Below are 22,793 nucleotides of genomic sequence, written 5' to 3' on the forward strand. Positions count from 1 at the left end.
CATATTTTATACTCACACTGTAAAGTGGTAGAAAAAGCACAACCATCCCCCAGGGTGCTCCAGGAAAACGTAAGTTTTTTCCTGCAAAGTTTTACCCTTTTTGTGATGAAACATGTATTTCGCCTTAAATGCCTGATCGATCGGCAAATAAATGGGATAGTAGGGATCGGGGACACCTCTCGGCTGTTCTTCCGCATCCACCACGATTTCCTCCTCATCGACGATATCCTCCGTCTGTATGAGATCCTTTTTCCGATAACACCGCTGTTTCTTCTGAAATTCAATTAAATGTAACAATGATTAAGCTGTATTTAACCTGCAGGCTACCTTCATTGGTGTCGAAGGCCTTTTATGGTGGGCTTCGCCCATTTTCCCCACCCGATGGTGATTATGATGGTGACCTCTGAGCCGCTGCAAAAACGGCAAATGCTCAGAACAGTCCTCATCTTCAATTGTTTCCGATTTATTGCATCTATAATTAAAGAAAAACAAGTGCTGGCATTATTATTAACATTAAAAATTCCGAACTTTCAAAAATTAAAAAACAAAACTTAAATTGAAGCCAATAGTTCCCTACTCTAAAGATTATTAATAAAAAATAAAAATATATTTTTAATCCTCTTTGGGAACAGACGGAAAATGAGTTTTGAATGTTTATAATAATATGGGGGATGCTCGAATGACGATCGATTCATACTTATGCAATTACCCCGTTTCATCGTCGGATGTGCCATCTTTGTAACCGCCTTGTAACTCCTCGTCACAATTAGTATCTCTTGTTTCCAAAGCTCCGGCGTGGTTAACAGGACTCTTAAGTACGCTCAAAACGAGGTCGTCTGTATTAACCTGGTGAATAAAGAAAAGACAGTGAGTACAGACTAACTTATAATTCTCTAGCTTAAATGCGTGTTTTTGCCGATATTGTGTCTTAAGAATAGGGAATAATTAATGCGAATCGATATTGTAGTTTTTGGTGATACCGTAAAGCTCCATTACACGACGATAAATATATTTGAATACTACGAAATTACACCTGAATAATTCATATTTAAATTGAAGAAACTTTATACCACTATACATATCATAAAATTTGTTTATATCTTTTGAAAATGCTGAAAAAAAATCTCAAGATAATTGATTCGTTATCTGCATAAACTTTAATTAGTGTCAAAAATAGTTTAGTAAAATATGACATTATAGTTTATTTAAAGGTTATGGGTATAGTAACATTGTTTTTCTACTCCTGTGCGGGAAGCGTCATTATACTACATCAGTTTCGTTTTTCACCAATCCGAGTCACATCGAACATTTCCGAAATTTTACCGCACAGATTTGGGAGCAATCGGATGTTTTCGGAGATATTTCCCACGCCTTGAATTTTGACGTTTGTCAATTCTGACGGCCATGTCAGTGAATGTATTCGTGTTTTTTGCGAAAATGTACCCAAAAACTAACGGTCGTAGACAAAGTATAGTATGCAACATCTTCGGTAAACTTTTTAAGTCACTCGTTTATTAAACACTCGCTCCGCTGCGCTCCGTGAGTCAAATGCCGTTTACCGCACTTATTGCATAATATACTATTATTGTCTAATTCCAATGAATAATGAAAATATTTATTATTTTTGGAAAATTATTTATTATAATTATTATTTATTAAACTCTAAGAGTCATTTTTTTTCTTCTAATATTGAAAAAAAGTGACATAAAAACATATAAAACCCTTCGCTATAAATTCATTACGGTTTATGTATAAAAAACCACCTGTTAAAACAATAACAACAACAACAATTCATAACAATAGAAAATCTGAACAAAACAAAACAAAACCCTACTTTCTGTTTATTTTACATGCTAGCTTTTGGATGTTAAATTGAAACCCTTAATAGTGGTCGACTTTTTTCGCTGACAAATGATTTATCATTTTGAATACATTTTAAATCACTTTTCCCTCTCTCTTTCCTCTCTAATATTACACACACGGCATCATATATTTTTGTTTAAAACAGCATCTCAAATGAAAATAGCTGTAGAGATACCCTATGACCATATTACCCTTCCTAAACGAGGTGCTTTTTAACACATATTTTTTATCGTTTCTCTCTCTCGTCTGCATCCTATTTCACTAACATTCTTTAAGCAACCTTAAGTTGAGTTATCTGAAATAATGCCTATTTATATATTTATAAAGTGTTCTATATATTATAATTATTATATAAACATTAAAATATGAATAAAAATAAAATATACTTCCCATTACATGCTCATATTAGTTGTCTGGTTTCAATTTTTTCTTTTGTGTTGTAAATTATTTAATTTCTTCTTCTAATCTCTTCGTTATTGATATGTTCTGATCTGAGAAAATAAGATCTTACAGAATATGTATTTTTCTGTGTTCTTGAAAAACTACCAACCATTGTCATTATTGTTTCTATTGATATCTTTATCCAGTTCACTACTGGATGTCGTAAATTGACAAAGGAATTTTGGGTGTCAATTTGGAAATCCGTATTAAAAGCCGCGCTAAGACATATAAATCGGTTTTGATTACGTCACGTATAGTGCTATGACTGAACCCAATACTTTATATCTCTATCTGATGTTCCTTCTCTTGATAAAATGTTGCAGGCTCTTATTTCTCAAAATTAAAAATTGCGGTCTTCCTCTTCTGACTCTGCTTTTTGCACGTCCATATTCCGCTTCGATTCTCCTATGCTTCTTTTAATTTTCTTTGCATACTGCCGACACCTTCCTCGGAATTAGCGACCATTACTGGATTATCAGCAAAAAATAGCGTTGTTAAGCAACATTTACTATTATTATCCTTATTTTGGAGCCCTTTCTTCTTAAAAATTCAAAGGATAAATAAATAAGTCTATGATTAAAAGATTCCTGGACAAATTCGAGCTTTTCTCTTTTGTATTACTTATTGACAGGTAAATATATTGTTTGAGCATGATCGTCGTACACAAAAGCCAGTTTGTCCTTCTAATTCTTACAATTTTGCCGTTCCTTTTGAACAACCTACACATACTCCTCTATAATTAGCAGACTCTATTTTACTCTTTTTATATATCGGGCTGATATATCCAAAATTCCATTCTGAATTACTATCTTTTCCTTTCAGTAGAGACTCATTAAAAATATCCGTTAATATACTTTTTACAAAACTTCTGGATTCCTCCTGCGTCAGTTTTTGCTGCATCGAACTTGCTGACGTTTCGCCAATCATCTTGTTGGCTTCTTCAGACCTTGACTGAAACTGGGGGTGGAGCTATATTGGCGACAGATAAAGACCTGAGTCGCGGTTAAGATTGTTAGGTTGTTTATAGATTTATATAGACTCTCGGATTTTTTGTTGGTAGAAGAATTGATTACATGCAAGAATTTTAGTTTTATCGAATAAAATGTGCGGTTTCATGATTGCGTTCAGCAACATCTGATGAGTTTATTTATCTTAGTCGTAAGACTCTTTCGTGTTCTTTGAGGCTAGTTTATATTTTTCGTCCGAGCTCCCCAATGTATTCTTTGCCGCCTATGATGGACCTAAGATAATGAGAGATTTTAAGTGGTAAATCTGGTTTTGACGTTATACTTCTTTAGAACTTTTAATATATGGTCAGTGAGGTTTTGAATGTAAGGAAGGACCACAGTGGCAAGTGTAGGATTGCTTTCGGCCTCATTGCTATTGGAATGCTGTTGTGAACTGTATTTTTTGATGGAACTCTTTATGTGGAAATTATTAGGGAGAAGAGCAGAAGTAAAGTGCGTTAATTCTGGGTTCAGTGACTCGGACGGAGATAGTTTGCCGGTTCTGCGAACAAGAGAGTTGATAACCGATGATTTTTGGGCCGGATGGTGATGTGACCATGCATTAAGGTATCGGTTTGTGTGCGTAGGTTTTCCGTAAACACAATGACCCAATGTTAGGTCTAATTTTCTATTGATAAGAATATCTAAGAATAGAAGGTTATTATTAGTTTCCAACTCATTGTTACAACGTATGTTAGGATGTATAGAGTTTAAATGCATAAGAAAATCTACTAGGGTTTCTTGACCATGAGGACAAATAACAAAAGGATCATCGAGGTAGTGTTTCCATAATTTTCGTTATAGATGAAAGGTGTCAACAGCTTTCGTCTCAAAGGCTTCCATAAATATATTTTCGATGACTGGTGATAGTGAAGAACCCATAGCTGTTCCCGACGTTTGTTCAAAAATTTGACCGTTATGAGAAAAATATGTTCCAGACAAACATTTTTCTATTAAGGTTTGGTTCTCGATTCTTAATATATTTAATATATCTGAAATGTTGGATTCTACGTCGAAACTAACTAGAATATCTTGTGTATCTAATGTAATGGTTCAATGAATTTCCACTCAGCAAACAGAAGTTTTGTATAGGTATTACAGGGGCCTGTGCAAGTCAGTCTTCAAGAAGTTCAACAGGAATGTTTCCAGCTCCTGTGGCTTTGCCGTTTTTTTACATGTTGTAAATTTATTCCTTCTGTCACTATATTTTCGTCTAAATATGTTTCTGTTAATTGTCCACTAAACTGTATTCTATTTTCTGCAAAAAGGTTTTTATAGTATTGCTGCGATTCGTCAATTTGAATCAAATTAAAGCCATTAGTGTCCTTTCGTAAGAGCGTGTTCGGATGAACAGCCCCACATCGTTAACATCAAAGTAAAAATGTGCAAACGATCCAAACGTGGAAATATTCAGTAGATCTGATTGTAAACTTTATTTGCGCCGTAATTCACCAAAAAAGTGCCATCGATTTTCACTTACGGAATAAAATTGTGGGAACTCTAAAAGTAACATTGCTGTAATAATTTATTTAGTGATTACTGCGAAATAGGAAAAACCAAATTTGAAGGAGCGGGAATTAATAAATGATCAGAAGTGCTCAAAGTGTCACTTTAAGCTTGGTTAAACACTGTAGCGATAGATCGTTTCCGGTACTTTAATTACGGTTTGTGAGCAATCGGTAGATTTTAAACCCTGATGGTATTGTCAGTTCAAATTACACGTCACTGAAGAGTCGTGCTGTTTTGCAAAAATTTACCCCGAATACTGTAGAAAAAGTGTAGTATGTAACACTTTAATAAACTTCTTCTGATATTCCTAATAAAGTGGAAATGGCTTAAAATTATTGTATACTTTTTAATAAAAATATTGTAACTAATAAACAGTTTACTTAAATCTAGATGTTTCTTCTCGCGTTTGGTGGCAGATGAGAATAACTGGTTTCAAATGACAAATTCACTATTGTTTGTAATAGATTCATCGACCCTTGCATTTGCATTGTTTGTCAATTCTGACGGTCATGTCATTGAAGGTATTCGTGTTGTTTTGCGAAAATGTACCCAAAAACTAACTGTCGTAGAAAAAGTATGTATGCAAAACGTTCGGTAAATTTTGTTTCCTACTCCCGTCTGTAAAATACCTAATTACACACCGATGTAGCGTGCGGGAAACGTCATTTTACCACGTCAGTTTTGTTTCACACGGATCCGAGCCACTTCGGACATTTCCGGGATTTAACCGCACAGATTTGGGAGCAATCGAATGTTTTCGGAGATATTTCCCATGCTTTGAATTTTGACGTTTGTCAATTCTGACGGTCCTGTCAGTGAATGTATTTGTGTTTATTTGCGAAAATGTACCCAAAAACTAACGGTAGTAGAAAAAGTATACTATGCAACACGTTCGGTAAACTTTTTAACTCACTCGTTTATTAAAAACTCGCTCCGCTCGTGTCAAATAAACTCGTGAGTCAAATGCCGTTTAACACACTTGTTGCATAATATACTATAAATTACTCGTTCATTAAACACTCCCTCCGTTGCGCTCCGCTCGTGTCAAATAAACTCGTGAGTCAAATGCCGTTTAACACACTTGTTGCATAATATACTATAAATTACTCGTTCATTAAACACTCGCTCCGTTGCGCTCCGCTCGTATCAAATATACTCATGAGTCAAATGCCGTTTACCGCACTTGTTGCCTAATATACTATTACCAAACGTGTTGCATAAAATGCATTTTCTACGACCGACACGAAAAAATCACAATTAAATAAATTAAAAATAATAACAGAATATCAGATTACTAAATTTCGTACCATTCAAACAAAATATTTACTAGTTGCCACCCTATTCGTTTATCGTTGCGATCGGTTCTGCTGTTGTTGTCTCCTTCTAAATGTGTACGTTAGACAGAGAGAGAGAGAGAGATGTATTATTGGATATGTCATATAAACAACGGAATAAACACAATTTTAAAACGTTATGTTGTTTATTTAACTTTCACAATTGACCATTGAGTATTTTGTTTAAAGAAAAAAACTAACTGGAAGAAAAATCATCCAAGAATAGAGCTCTTAAGAAGATTACATTCTTAGGATCGAATAAGCAAGAAAAAGCAGGTCCTAACCTTCAATTTTGTTTTGTTTGTACCTATGAGATATGGATATTTGAAAATGGTAGAATTGGTCTTGGCAAGATATTATTATAAAAACTGTAAAAGCCATTAAAGTTCATGATAAACGGTATGTAAAATTTCTGTAGGAAACTTAAATTATAAATGTCACTTTACTTACCGACTAGTCCACTAGATTTTGATTGCAGCTTATAGCACGTAGTATTTAAATTGTCTGATATATTGCGTAACATTTTTCTGTGTATTAGTTTTTGGGTACATTTTTGACATGACTGTCAAAATTCAAGCCGTGAGGTAAAATCTCCGAAAACATCAGATTGCTCCTAAACCCAAACTGACGTGGTAAAGTGGCACTTCCCGTACGCTAGATCTGCGTGTAATAAGGTATTTTACAGACGGGAGTAGAAAAAAAAATTTGAGGCATATTATATCTAACCTCAAATATGTAAACAACTTTGCGACGATTTGTTTGTTTATTTACAAAACGTACTGCAGTTCCCGACATATCCGTCAGAACTGACAAATGTTAAAATTTATCTCCGAAAACATCCGGTTGTTCCCAAATCCGGGTGGTAATTCTCGAAAATGTCCGAAGTGGCTCGCAGCCGTAGGAATCAAAAGTGAAGTCGTAATAGTATATTATGCAACAAGTGCAGTAAATGGAATTTGATGGAGGAGTTTATTTGATACGAGCGGAGCGAGTGTTTAATAAACGAGTGACTTAAATGGCTTGCCCAACGTGTTGCATACTATACTTTTTCTACGACCGTTAGTTTTTGGATACATTTTCGCAAAACAACACGAATAAATTCACTGACATGACCGTCAGAATTGACAAACGTCAAAATTCAAAGCGTGGAAAATATCTCCGAAACCATCCGATTGCTTCCAAGCCCGTGCGGTAAAATCCCGGAAATGTCCGAAGTGGCGTGGATCCATGGGAAACGAAACTGACGTGGTAAAGTGATCGGTGTGTAATTAGGTATTTGACAAACGGGAGTAGAAAAAATGATTTTTCGCACTCTATATCGGTGAGTAATTGGGTATTTTAAAGAAGGGAGTAGAAAAACCAGTTAAAGTTAAAATGATGGTTTAAGAAAGCGGCAAAGGATTTTTGACTTAGGTAAGACATGCAGCGTAAAAACAGTTGATCGCCAATGGGCAAATTTCAAATTCGTGGGTAAAACAATAAAACGGAAACTTCTATCGTCATATTTCTAGAAGTAATCTAGATAATTTTGCAATTTCGTTAGTTTTGGAGAGTTTAGAAATTAGAAATGTCATATGAAAATGTTTTTCTCAACGCAGAATTTGCTTTTTAAACAAAAGTTTTATGAATGTCTGGTAGAGATGAACTAATGGTTTGTCTGGTATGAAAACGGTTTTGTCGCAATTAGAATATTTTACTAAAAAAGCGGAAGAGATATATCAACGGGCAGCAGTGCGTAAAATGGACTCCACGGGTCACAAAATACCCCCGTCTGAATTAGAAATTTATCATACAATTACAATCTCAAACAGAGCTCGGCGAGCTATAACTGTTCCCTTGATTTTTAACTCTCCGGAATTTTATGGCATTTCGCAGCATTTAATGAGTTTCCTCTCTCAGTCCGCCCAGGCCGACATATTTACATGGCCATTAAAATTATCAATCCGCCGGCGCCACCCAACAAGCAACAGGATATACGTGTTCGTTTATGATTCTACCATGCAAATGGTTGTACGCGAAACTTACGTAAAAGTTTCAACTTAGAGCTAGAGCACAGAATAATTTTATGTTAATTAGTTAGTAAGTTATAACTAGAGTTTAATGCCAGTACGTAAATTTTTCCAATGGAAAATCTAACATTTTGTAATTCCGATGTTGATAATGGTTGAAGCCAACGGACAACTTTGTTTTCAACCATATAGCTACAGTGGCCCTACTACGGTAAAAAGTGATGCGTCGCAGTGATATTTTCGTAGAGAACGTATTGTGGTTTTTATTTTTAGTGTCAATATCTCTGTAACGCACTCACAAACTTGTATAATTTGTGATTTCAATACTTTGTTCTTTTACGAAACTACAACAAATGTAGCAAATATGAAGACCTAATAGAATTTTAGAGAAACAACGATTTCTATATATTTTACATTTAACAAACTGGAAAGTAGACTTACAGAAATTACTAAACATTTTTAAGTACACTTAAATAGCTACGGGTAATATGTTTTAGTACACAAGAATTACAGGAAATTTAATTAAACAATTAAGTTACAAGTTGAATTTTTACTAGAACAAACATAAGAAATACCTGTTATCAACTTCTGTCTATGGGAGGGTGCTTCATGAACATTTTTTCAATTTAGATGTTTCTTGTGCGATATCTAGCATCTCGAAGTTGTTTCAATAGAGGTTAAAGTCATGAGTTTATAAAAGCTAACGCTTACATGAAAAAATACATGTAGAAATTGCATCGTATTTACAGGGCTTAAGTTAATTAATTACAAAATTATACTAACGCCAACGAGAGTGCTGCAATTCTGGACTGCTTAACCTTAACTCATTTTTTGCCTGGAAATTTAATAGTATTTCGAGATATTTTGAGAAAACATTTCCGTAAAAATACCGCATCCAAACATGGATGATCTGTCAGCGGCCATGTTCTTTGATGAAAGCCGCAAGGTCTTATGGGTCCAACGTCAGAATTTGACATTGCCACGTGTGCATGCCATCTGGGGCATGCACACGTGTTCTCCAAAAAAATTTACATATTTGCTTCATGAGATCCTGTCAGCATAGGCCGCGTCTCTATATATCTAGTGCTTTCAGTCAATAGCGACGTTCAATAACCAACATCTACCCAAAAAGTAATACACAGAAAAATGTTATGCAATATATCAGACAATTTATATACCTACTACGTTCTATAAGCTACAATTAAAATGTAGTGGACTATTCGGTAAGTAAAGTGACATTTATAATATAAGTTTCCCACAGAAATTTTACATACCGTTTTTATATTAATATCTTGCCAAGACCAATTTTACCAAATATCCATGTCTCATCGGTACAAGCAAAACAAAATTGAAGGTTAGGACCTACTTTTTCTTGCTTCTACATCTTAATCTTCCTTCTTGGATGATTTTTTACATAACATAGACATTTACATTTACATAAAAACATAACGTTTTAAAGTTGTGTTTACTGGGTTGTTTATATGACATATCCAATAATACATCTCTCTCTGTCTAACGTACACAGTTAAAATTTACAACAATAGCTGAATCGATTGGAACGATAAACGAATGGATTTAATGGCAACTGGTAAATGTGTTGCTTCAATAGTACGAAATATAGTAATCAGATAATCTGCTTTTATTTTTAATTTGTTAAATTGTGATTTTTTCGAGACTGTCGTAGAGAAACTATAGTATGCAACACGTTTGATAAACTCTTTATCTCACTCGTTTATTAAGCAACTCGCTCCGCTCGTGCCAAATAAACTGACTCACTGGTCAACTGCGGTTTACCGCACTTGCTGCATATTATACTGCTCTGACCTTTGATTTTACTTGATTCCCCAAATGCTCTATGAGGTTAAACGGCAATGATTTGAAGGAAGACGTAAAACAGTATGCTCAGCATGTTCAACCAAATTCAACAGCATACATACTGTTTTATAATTGCATATGAATGTAGGACTTCTAAAAGTTGCGCCTTTTTGTAACTAAATTTAAAATAAATATCATTTCGGTGCTTTGCATAGCAGACAGCTGTGGTAGCTTGCATTACCCATGATAATAACAGTGTTATTGGGAATATTTTTTAAAAGATTGGGTTGAAACCAATTTTGAAAAGGAGTAATCTTTGCAGACAACACCAAGCAGTTTCGGACAAATCCGTCTTCTGACCCAGCTTGTATTATGGTGATGCATTTTCCTTTATTTGATGGTGCTCGTCTGACAGTTTTGAGTACAATCAACCCTGGATACAGTGTCGTGTGTATCGAACCATGATCTGTTATCTAATCTATATATTTCAATTTCTTGAAGGTAGTTAAATCTGTGTGACTCCATTACTACTTGGCTTTTGTCAATTTTGCTGTATTTAAATCCCTTTTTACAAACAACTCTATGGAGAGTGACACGGCTTACATTTATATTGGTTTCATCTTCTTCTAGCTTCTTTTTTAATTTATCCAAGGTAGGACCAACTTTGCTTTGATAATGACAATATATTTTCCTTCTTATTAGATCCTGATCCCTAGTGACTATGCGGTGAGTTTGAAAAGCACTACGATACGACATTGGCGCTTTTGTGAGTAGACATGTTTCTTTTAAAGCTTCTTCTTTAATGAGTCCTCTACTGATTAAAATTTCATATCAATTTTTTACAACCATTAAGCGACATTCTTATATTCTCGTGAAATATTTTTTTCGGAACGCACAGTAAAAACGATTATCCAACACGGCCACAAATGGTCAACACTCAATAAATAAATCAGAATACAAAGGTACAAACATACCTGACTCACTCCTGCCTTGTCACTCAAGTAAGAATTTTTTTTTGTTAATGGCTTTACCCAATAACAATAGGTAATAACATCGATAAAGTTTTATTCTGCAGGGTCATTCGAAAGCCAATACGATGAAGATTGAGCCAGATTATACTAGATATATAGAGGAGTTGCCTATGCCGATAATATGTTGAGACGGGTCATTTAATATGCGCATGCTCGAATAATTTTAAAAACTTGCTTTCAACCAACAATATCTGTCATTTCAACCCTACCAATATGACTAATATTGACACTTCATCAATTCGACAGTTTTGTGTTTCGATGTGGTATTTTTTTTGTGGCCCTTATACCATTAAATTTTCATGAAAAAAACATGTTGAAATGTGTGGAGATCGTTTCGAAAGCAAAATTCCCACACTGCAGGCTAGTGTAAAAGTGCCTTTCTTTACGAAAATGTTATAACATTCTAAGGCGCATTAGTTTTACAGTATTGGCGGGCCTTATATTATAAACTAGATCAAAAATAAGGCAAAGTAAGGACACCGCGTCGCATTTTATATCAAAGGAGCCGCTTCCCGGCTTTTTTCTTTCGTGCTTCTGCAGAGCACTATCATAGGGACGTTTTTTTGTGTGCACCCTGTATGTAATGCCTTTCAAATAGGCACTCTACCCAACTACCCAAAGCAAGACGCCACGTTTTTTGCGTTTTTTCCTGACAATTTACGAAAATTGTAAGTTTTAGGAACTCCTAGTTTTTTCCGTATAACCGACACACCATCACCATAGTTAAAAAAATGACTAAAATAAAAGTTACAGGCCCAGATCTCTCGAGTTTTCTGGTTCAACAATATTTCTGATTTTCTTGAATCTAAAAAAAAAGAAAAACAAAATTTTCATTTTTTTAATACTACCCAAAGTTTGATGGCGTATTTACTTTCATCACCCTATCAAATGTCAGTCGCATAACTGCAAATTTTGGACATATTTTTGTACACTTTACATAGCACGGCATATTTTGATATCCGAAAACATAATAAAAAAAATTAGCTCCTAATACGTCCTAGCAAAATGAAAGAAAGCTCCAATTGAATCACTGTGTTTTAGTTTTCATTTTTTTGGCCAAAATAGGTTCACCTTGCAAATTTTTAGTAGGTCTTGGACAAAAAATTTTATGACCTAAGGCGTTATACGAGTGTAGATACAATTTTTTTCGAATTTTTCAAACTTACAGTCCCCTCCGGATGGCAGGACTGCTTTTTGGGTGCTATAATCGACTGTGACAGTTCTCATACATTCATAGAGTACAATAAAGATACAAGTCAATCAAGAAACAGAACCATTACGATTTGCAGGAATGAGAAATCAGAAATCACAGTAATCTCTATTAGATGTGCTAAATCAAAAATGAATTAAGTGAGACATCCGCCATACGTATTCAATGGAAAAGTATTTTTTTAAATTATATGACAATGATAATGAATATTAATATTAATTACGCTGTCTGAATATTTAACTATAAACAGGTGTACTAGAATATTCAAAAAAAGAAAAAAATTGGAGAAAAGTGACAACAATGTTACTAGAAGAATCGGGTAAGACCTATAACAGAGGTAGGAAAATTTTAAATCCAAGAAAAAAAACTCAAAAATTGCGAGGTAAAAGGGCCACTTTCAGAAAAAATAAAAGCCAAACAATCGTGAATCTGTGAGTCAGTAAAGGGCTTTATCAATGCGCATGCTTGTCATCGTACCAATTCAGGAGATTTGATTTAATTCCATATTTTGCTTTTGTGAGTTGAACCAGAAAGTCAGTTTTGCCTCACTCACTGATTTTACGATTTCCGTGTCAATCTATGATGAAAATAAATTATTTTTGCAGTTTTTTCGGAATTGGTGCCGAAGTATTGCCGTCGCCCTCCCAGTCGCAAGAGAAATAAACAAAAACAATCATACGTAAAAGTAGTAAAAAGTTTCCCGATAGGAGCAAAATTTATTACAAATATATTTTAAAAAATTAATATGTTCCACTTACAACGTTCCCGAGGTTCGTGTTAGGTATCGACCCGCGGAAAATATGTCAGCGACATTAACAACTATTTCAGATTCAGTTCGTGGTATTTCTGCCAATTTACCGCTCCAACTATAAATAGTTGTTTTTTAAATCGATTACACATATTCCACGATTAATAAGCTGCACGTTTTCAGCTGCATTTAGCCCATAAATCGATATAGGCATTATAAATTAAAACACATTTCAATGCCATAGCGACAGTGAATTGTTGATGGTTCAACATTTCGAATGTCCACCTTAAAAAATGTCCCATCTGCTGCTTCATTTTAGCCTTTTCAATATTAGAGAGAGAGAAAATTCATTACACATTTAATAGTGGGAACGATATTGCTAAAAGCGGTGATATGGTCAAGTTCGTCGTCCTGACATTTTCAATCGATACTACTTAAACCGCTAAATGACCCCAAAGAGAGGAATTAAAAATTAACAATTAGTTCACTTAGTATAATTTTGGATTGTGAACACCATACCAGTAAAGGTAAATAAATTTGTGAATAGGGTAAAGACTAAACTATCATAATAATATTAAAAAAAAAAAATAAGGACCCTTTGGTGGTGGTTGGCATTATTTTAGAAGTACCATAAAACTTATTAAATTTACTAAGTTACTAAGTAAGCCTCGAGACATCAGTAGCTTGTCTTTTCTCACTGCATTTTATAACGATTTTGGTCGGAACCAGATTAAATTAATTAAATCTAATAAGTGTCTAAGGTAAAAAGGGCTGAAATTATTTATTTTCGATACACAGGGAGCCAAAGTTGCTTTTCCTTGGTTAAAATTGTATTATGATTATATACTTTACACAATAACACAAACAAAATGCATCATCGAATGAACATATAACTTCAATTTATCTTTTTATCCTTATTAAAATAGTTTTACTTAAAAAAAAAACGATTATTTTAGGCAAAAATATTTCGAAAAAGGTTGCTCCCGGGGACTTCTAATAATAAAACTTTGTTTACTTAAAAATAATTGAGGAATTCCTTCTTTTGAATCAAAAACAAACATTAAAGTGAACCATTGTAGACCACACATTTATAATATTTTTTACCTTAAAAGTACTTGAAAAATCCCCCTGTGAAATATCGACGTTTGCAGAGGATGCTCAAGATTGTGATTGCGGTGATATGAGCCAAGAAGACTAAATTGATGATAATTACTCGTTAGAAACAAGAACTTAAATATTCAGGGACGTGGCTCTGTGAAAACTGGGAAAAAGTGCTCACCAATACTGTTTTCGATTTTAGCCTAAGGATCGGATTTATAAAATGCTACGTCTGGCCTGTAGTACTAAATGGTATGGAGGGATTGACACTAAAGGTGAGCGGTATGAACAATATTGACGCATTCGAAATGTGGATCTATAACTGTACACTGAGGATGCTATGGACTCCAAGGAAAACAAACGATGAGATCTTGAGAATGATCAATAAAGAAGTTCTGGACACAATAAAAAGTCGATAAACAGCACATCTAGGCCACGTGATAAGTAACGAGATATGCCAATTGGTACAGTTGATTGAAGGGAAGATTAAGGTTTCACAACGTTAGATAGTGGAAAGGACTAAGGACAATGGAAGAACTAATACATACAATAGGCAGCAGAAGAAGAAGAAGAAATATCGGACACTTATCAGATAACATCGAATATGGAATTTATCAAATTAATAGAAGATAATGAAATATCGTCACTGATTTTGAAAATATAAGCTACAAAAATCTTACATTTAGGCACTCAAAAATATGGTATCTTCTAATTCTTTGCGCTCACGGTGTATGAATATAAAAACATCGATTCTGAAAGTCAAAAAGATAAGATCAAGTGAAACCAAAAACAATTATTTCAAAAGATTAGTATACAAACTTTCTATCTCACGCACACTACGGTGGGTTGTACTGATATGATAGTACGAATAGTAATATCATAATGACAACAAATTTTTGCATTTGCACTTTTTTAATTATTCAAACTTTGCGGGATCAACAATTTACTTGGTCGTCTTACCGATCTGTCATCTCCAATTTCTACCAAATATCTCTTCTGTTTTGTAGGATCAGGTTTTTCATATTTTCGTTTTTTGAAAATAAAACTTGTGTTTATCGAGGGAATCATTTTTTCACAGCAATAAATTTGTATATCTATACGAAAATATAAATGCGCTGTGTGTTATAGCCAACGGTTGCTACTTTATATTAATTAATGGGTCTTACGTGTTGCTGCCTTTCTCCATTTTTGGGTTTTACGAACGAATGTCTTCTTTCCTCGCCGTTGCCGAGATCTAGAAGATTTCCGTGGGAATGATCAATTCCGATGGGAACCAGACTTAGCCGCCGCGATGTACGATACAAGTTTTCCTGTTCTGAACGATTCATTGCGGAGGGCAGCATCACCAAGGACAGCATTGGCAGACTTGCTGCGTTGGCCTTGAGGCCTTTTCAGACAGACATAAGAAGAAATGCGACAACTGTGTGGGAGTCAGTGATGGCGACATATTTGTAATACTGTTCGAGGCCAAATGCCGTTCTCTAAGCAAGTTGGCGTTAGCATGATGGCATGGATTATGGAGCACCTGGAACAAAACGAACAACTTGCAATTCCTTGAATGATGAGAAACTCACTAATTACGATACTAATAGGATGCCATTGCTTAGTATAACAAAATATTTAAAATATATTAAAAACTAATATTTGTGGATTTGCAGAACTTTTGGATTCCTCGTGCATCGGTTGTTGATAAATTGAATTTGCTGACGTTTCGTCAATGATCCTGTTGGCTTCTTCAGAGCTTAATTGAAACAGTATTAATCATCCTCAACAACAACCGACGAATCCGGAAGTTTTGTAAATAGTATTGCATTACGCTGTGGAAGTATCTTTTTCTTTAGTTTTAATCAATCAAAAAATTTTCTGGCCTCACCAATACCATTTTAAATACCAAAATTGCTATTAAATATGTTAAAGTTGCATTGAGCGTGTAAACAAGATGTTTCCTATACTATTAGGTTACAAATATAAGTTTATTTTGTGGCCTAGAAAGAATTTGCAATTATTTTCTTATTGGAACTTATTGAGCTCCATATTTTGTGGAAGTGAAAACTCCAATGGGGCGTATGTATGTAGATTAGTACATTAATAATATTATTAATTGTTCCAAGGACAATTACAAAATTATATAACAATTGTCAAGTAAAGAACAGCTATTAAGAAAAACATCTAAACTACAAAGTGTTTTAGACAAAAGCAATTTTCAAACAAACATAACCTCACACCTTTATCTCTGCCAAGAACTTGGCCAACTAATGTTATAACCGTAGCCTTAAACAGAAAGAAGGGTAAATATTGGAAAAGTTGAAATAAATAAATATTAAAAATAGGTACATAACATACTTAAAAGTTGTAGGTTATTACAGATTTTTCAGAAAAAATAATAATATACATATGACATAACATTTTAAGGAAATCAAGATTTTTCATTTTAAAATGATTCAAATATATTCGCTTACTTTGAATACTCTGTAACATCTAATTCAGATTCCGTTGCACATATCTTTTAAGTTTGAAAACTAGTATTTTTTTCATAAAAATTTAAAAAATTAATTATTACGTTTAGGTATATATTATTCTTAACAAAAAAGTTGAAGAATTTCAAAACGAATTCAAAACAAGATTTAAAAAATATTTATTTATTTTAAAAAATGTATGTTTTATTCGTCACACTTTTCTGAGCCACCTCTTTACAACTTTCCAATTTACTATTTTCTCACGAGATAATGAGCTTTACTTTATCGTTGACTTACCAGTACAGTGCCAATTACAAAAATAAAAAGTCACTGGGACAATTATATTCTGGGCAGAAAACGTCCTACAAGACTCAACCCTGTAAAACCAGAAATACTTTTTCACCAACTAATTCCGTATCGCAAACGTCAGCCAAGAAATTTAATTGAATCGCCATTTAAAATCTTATAGTTTGATTTTTCCGTTCCGTAAGTTCAACGCCAGCATAGTGATTGTCAAACTCACCGTATATCTTTATCATAGTGAAGTTCTTCCTACCTTGGATAAACTGAAAAAAAACCTAGAAGATGAAACCAATATAAATATAAGCAGTGCAACCCTCCAGGAGTTGCTTGCCAAATGTTAAGTTAAAATGTTAAGTACCGCAAAATAGAAGGTATGTTTGTTAGAAAATGCTATTTATTTTGAATTCTGTTATAAAAAAACGCAACTTTTGGAAGTCCTAGATTCATATGCAATTAAAAAACAGTATGTATGCGCTAATTTGGCTGAACACGTCAGAGCAGAAAAAGGTACTCCTACTTTAAGTGCCACTATAGCACATTAAAAAAAATTTAGTATATATGTTCGTAGCTATGAATTTACTACATATATTTAAGGTCATTGTTTTTTCTTAGTGTAATTTAATAAGATTATACCCACGTAAATAAACAAAAAGAAAATATTATTACCAAAAGCCAGTACGATGAAGATTGGGACAGACTATACTAATATTTGCTCTATTGATTTCAGAGATGAGCGAAATTGTCCTGAAATCGCCAAAAATATTCGGGGATGTATGATCAAGTTTAATATCCTCTTTAATAATAACTGTTATGCCGAAACCGAAAACTTTTTTTTCCTTTAGTTTTTAAAATGTGTTATAGCTCTTTGTCAAAAAGTGGTGCTGTATATTTTTCCCAAAATATTGACAATATTTCTGAGAACATAAATGTAAAAGTATTAAACTAATATTCTCCATACTTGAACAAGATCCATTAGACAACTACGAAAGCACGCTCCATATTTTCATGGTTTCAAAAACCAACTTTTTATGCTACTTCTGGGCCTCAGAATGAACCTTATTTATTGCATTGCTCAAAAGCCAACCATTTTTTCAACTAATGCATCCGCTATAATTCAATTTTTTTTGTAGAACATGTAAATAAAAATAGTAAAAAAAAATACAGTAAAATTTTTACAGGCATTCTCTTGATTAGTTTTTTTGAGAAACTTGGTCGGAATCAACCGATGAATAAGAGAAGTGGGGTTCTAAAATCAAATTACCAACTTAGTTTCGGAATTCGCGTCCTAACGGAAAGGTACGTTGAACTTCGTGTATATTAATTTTGCATGCTCTCCAGGAAGTAGAATTATTAAGCATTGGTAGCTAAGTTCATTTTGCGCACCGCATGAATCTGCGAACTTCAGGCTTGCGAATTTCGAAGATAATATGAGAATTTCACTTAAAAACAACGAATAGAGTTTGATGCCCATGGAATGTTATTCAGTTAATGTTCAATAGCAGCTCTTTCATTCATTAATACATTTTCATGTTTTATTTTTCCGTTGGACTTAATATAATTTTTCTTTTTACTATACTGGATTGTGAGTTTCACTATTATATAATTATATATATATATATATATATATATATATATATATATATATATATATATATATATATATATATATATATATATATATATATATATATATATATATATATATATATATATATATATATATATATATATATATATATATATATATATATATATATATATATATATAATTTATTGTTCCCATATATAGGACCTTTGGGGTTCAGAACTTGTTCAGGAGCCTCTGTTAGAATATTACTATTATTGTTTCCCGAAACTACTACAGAAATTTGAATAATTTGCATTTCACTAGGGAGTCCGACTTGGTTTGGTACAAAAAGTTAATACAAAGCGAACCAACTGTCTTAGATATCCCGCAACTAAGTTTCGTGGTAAATTGAATTGTATTTGTTGATTAGAAATTAACCCAGGCGTTTCTCAGTTGAAGATTAATATTTAACTTCACTCCATTCTGATTTCTAAAACGATTTATGTAGCCAATAGATTGTAACATATTCTGTTTGTTAATGCGAGAGTTATAAATTATTATTGAACTGCAAAAATTTGTGGTCTTAGTAGTAGTATGATGATGATTGTCAAGGTTCCCGGGAGTGGCAGGTAGACGGATAGGCAGTTAACCCACCTCTGCCTTACTGCCTAAAATTAAAATAGACCCATTTCACTTTTTTTTTTAAATTGAAAATTGTGAAACAATAAAGCCCTCAAATAAATTAAAGAACGTGAGCTGCGTGACGACGGGGCGTGGCCTCGCGGTGACGCTATTCCCTTCACTGTTGTAAAGACCTTTTTGACTTAAGTCTTCTTCTTGGCTATCAAAACTTTATTCAGGACAGCTCTAAATAAGGCTATATTTGACGTATGGAACCATTTCCCCAAAATTATTTCAGGTTGTTTATGTAGATGCTCTAATATTTGTTCGCTGCGGATTCTGTCAACCCAGGTGACTCATTGATACGAATTAAGGAAAAGACCCAGGCAAGCTGTAAGAATGAAATATGGCCGAAGAGGTCCGTACTTTGCTTAGAATTTAATTATTTGGGGTTTTGTTAGGAAAGATGCTAAACAATATTTATTTATTTATGTATGTATTTATGTTTAAATCTAAAATAAAATTACAAATTATTTTTATTACCTACTTAAATTACTTAAAATTATTCACATAATATATCAGTATCACTATCGCTATCATCGCCTGTTCCAATTATTATATGTTCTATATTATTTGCAATATGGATATACGATTGTTCTGCTTTTTCTATATCTTTAACAGAATTTGCCCAACTTTGTGGAGGGATGTTAAAAACTTCGGTTTCTATAAGTTTGAGGACATTGGAGTTAACACGGGGAAAAATATTGTTACGACGAATGTCAGATTTCAGTTGGTGCCAAACATGTTCAATGGGATAAAATATACAGCGGTGGAGTGGAAGCCTTAAAACTGAATGCCCTGGATTGTTTGCATAATTATCACAGACGTATTCGTTTTGTAGGTTCAAGCTTTGTAGAACCTCAATTAATTGCTTTTTGGTATGATCTTCGTGAAAATAAATGTCGTCACATGAGGAAGGGGTTTTAGTCAACTGTCTACTGTGATAACCTGCATTGTCCATTACAATGGCGCTATTAGGAGGAATGTTTGGAACTAGTTTGTTTTAAACCAACTTTCAAATAAATCAGCGGTGATGTCTTCATGGTAATCCAGAGAAGAATCTTTAATATTTTTCGCAGACAGAGAATATCCATTTGGAATCCAACCAACTTTAGAGCCAGCATGCAAAATAGTTAATCTTTTACCTCTTTTTGATGGCGCGTTTGTTTTACAATTATCAGTTGAGTCAATCCAACCCTTTTCCGGGGTATCATAAGTGTCGAACCAGGTTTCATCCAAATAAATAATTGGCCTTTGTTGTTCTCTGTAAATCCTATTTTATTCTAGATATTCCAGTAGCCATTTCCGAATTCTAAAAGATTCCATTAAAACTTGCCTTTTGTCAATTTTTTTAAATCTAAAACCCATGTGTTGAATACACTTCCATAAGGTAGTTCTACCACATTTAATACCAAAGAATATAAAAAACACAGGTAGGTATAAAATTATTTTCTATTACGGACCACAATTTTACCTGAATTTAAATTCCGAAATTTTAGGTAATAATCTTGTTGCATTGTATGTTAATGACCACCCTTGGATAATCGCATTCAAAAGCAATAGATCACTTTCTTATATATATCATCTATATATATACCACATCTCAAGTCTTGCATATCGAATATTAACCAATTTACTATATTTAAGCTTGCCTCTTTTCGTAATCATATTTTTATCAACCGAGGTACTTAATTCCCAAGTGGTTTTTTTCGGTTGGAAAGCTTATTACGGATTAATCTTGTGACATTACTACAAATTCTAAAAAATTCATAAATTCATAAAATAAAATTTATTAAATTAGCAATGGACTTGATAAGAATGTATACATAAGCTCAGAGTTTTTTAATGGACGGGGAATAAAAATAAGACGTCATTTTCATGCTTGAATTTTCTCTATCTTGAGTTTTCATTAAATTAATTTTACTTCGAGTGGACACCTTCAATTTAGCCTATCTTTTTATATTTAAGTATAAGAGGTATAAAAGTTTTTGACACTTTAGGAAATAGTTTAATTCTATTAAATATAATTAATATTATTATATTAATAATTGTACTTAAAATGTTTCTTTAATATTAATTATTATATTAATAATTGTATTTAAAATGTTTCTTTAATATTAATTATTATATTAATAATTGTACTTAAAATGTTTCTTTAATACTAATTATTATATTAATAATTGTACTTAAACTGTTTCTTTAATACTAATTATTATATTAATAATTGTACTTAAAATGTTTCTCTAATATTAGTAATTATATTAATAATTGTACTTAAAATGTTTCTTTAGTACTAATTATATATTAATAATTGTACTTAAAATGTTTCTTTAATACTAATTATTATATTAGTAATTGTACTTAAAATATTAACCTAATTTAAATTATTATACAGGGAAGTAATTATTTTTAAGTTCAGGTTTCTAGGCCAATATTCAACTCCTGATCAGTAGAGTTTTCAATTCAGCCTGGAATTTTTTCTAGCACCAAATCATTGCATAAGCGAGATTCTGCTACGAATTCAGGTTCCTGGGCCAATATCCAACTCTTGATCGGTAGAGTTTTCAATTCAGCCTAGAATTTTTTCTAGCACCAAATCATTGCATAAGCGAGATTCTGCTACGAATTCAGGTTCCTAGGCCAATATCCAACTCTTGGTCGGTAGAGTTTTCAATTTAGCCTAGAATTTTTTCTAGCACCAAATCATTGCATAAGCGAGATTCTGCTACGAATTCAGGTTCCTAGGTCAATATCCAACTCTTGATCGGTAGAGTTTTCAATTCAGCCTAGAATTTTTTCTAGCACCAAATCATTGCATAAGCGAGATTCTGCTACGAATTCAGGTTCCTAGGCCAATATCCAACTCTTGGTCGGTAGAGTTTTCAATTTAACCTGGAATTTTTTCTAGCACCAAATCATTGCATAAGCGAGATTCTGCTACGAATTCAGGTTCCTAGGCCAATATCCAACTCTTGGTCGGTAGAGTTTTCAATTCAGCCTGGAATTTTTTCTAGCACCAGATCATTGCATGAGCGAGATTCTGCTACGAATTCAGGTTCCTAGGTCAATATCCAACTCTTGATCGGTAGAGTTTTCAATTCAGCCTAGAATTTTTTCTAGCACCAAATCATTGCATAAGCGAGATTCTGCTACGAATTCAGGTTCCTAGGCCAATATCCAACTCTTGGTCGGTAGAGTTTTCAATTTAGCATGGAATTTTTTCTAGCACCAAATCATGGCATAAGCGAGATTCTGCTACGAATTCAGGTTCCTAGGCCAATATCCAACTCTTGGTCGGTAGAGTTTTCAATTCAGCCTGGAATTTTTTCTAGCACCAGATCATTGCATAAGCGAGATTCTGCTACGAATTCAGGTTCCTAGGTCAATATCCAACTCTTGATCGGTAGAGTTTTCAATTCAGCCTAGAATTTTTTCTAGCACCAAATCATTGCATAAGCGAGATTCTGCTACGAATTCAGGTTCCTAGGCCAATATCCAACTCTTGGTCGGTAGAGTTTTCAATTTAGCCTGGAATTTTTTCTAGCACCAAATCATTGCATAAGCGAGATTCTGCTACGAATTCAGGTTCCTAGGTCAATATCCAACTCTTGGTCGGTAGAGTTTTCAATTTAGCCTGGAATTTTTTCTAGCACCAAATCATTGCATAAGCGAGATTCTGCTACGAATTCAGGTTCCTAGGTCAATATCCAACTCTTGGTCG

General features: G+C 33.5%; 1 protein-coding gene across 4 annotated transcripts in view; it reads right to left on the reverse strand.

The window, feature by feature from the left end:
- LOC132705510 (potassium voltage-gated channel subfamily KQT member 1-like) overlaps positions 1-22,793 on the reverse strand; it is a 145,393-nt gene that overhangs the window by 91,063 nt on the left and 31,537 nt on the right. For all 4 annotated transcript variants that reach the window (XM_060676120.1, XM_060676121.1, XM_060676122.1 and 1 more), the window contains exons 3-6: positions 15,232-15,590; positions 710-846; positions 328-472; positions 17-273 (exon numbers count right to left, since the gene is read on the reverse strand). In XM_060676120.1, coding sequence (XP_060532103.1) covers positions 17-273; positions 328-472; positions 710-846; positions 15,232-15,423 — 731 coding nt within the window. In that variant the 5' untranslated portion in view covers positions 15,424-15,590. The remainder of the gene's footprint in view (positions 1-16; positions 274-327; positions 473-709; positions 847-15,231; positions 15,591-22,793) is intronic.

Source organism: Cylas formicarius, unplaced genomic scaffold (assembly GCF_029955315.1).
Source record: "Cylas formicarius isolate icCylForm1 unplaced genomic scaffold, icCylForm1.1 PGA_scaffold_7__23_contigs__length_41026272, whole genome shotgun sequence".
In the NCBI taxonomy this organism is placed as follows: Eukaryota; Metazoa; Arthropoda; class Insecta; order Coleoptera; family Brentidae; genus Cylas; species Cylas formicarius.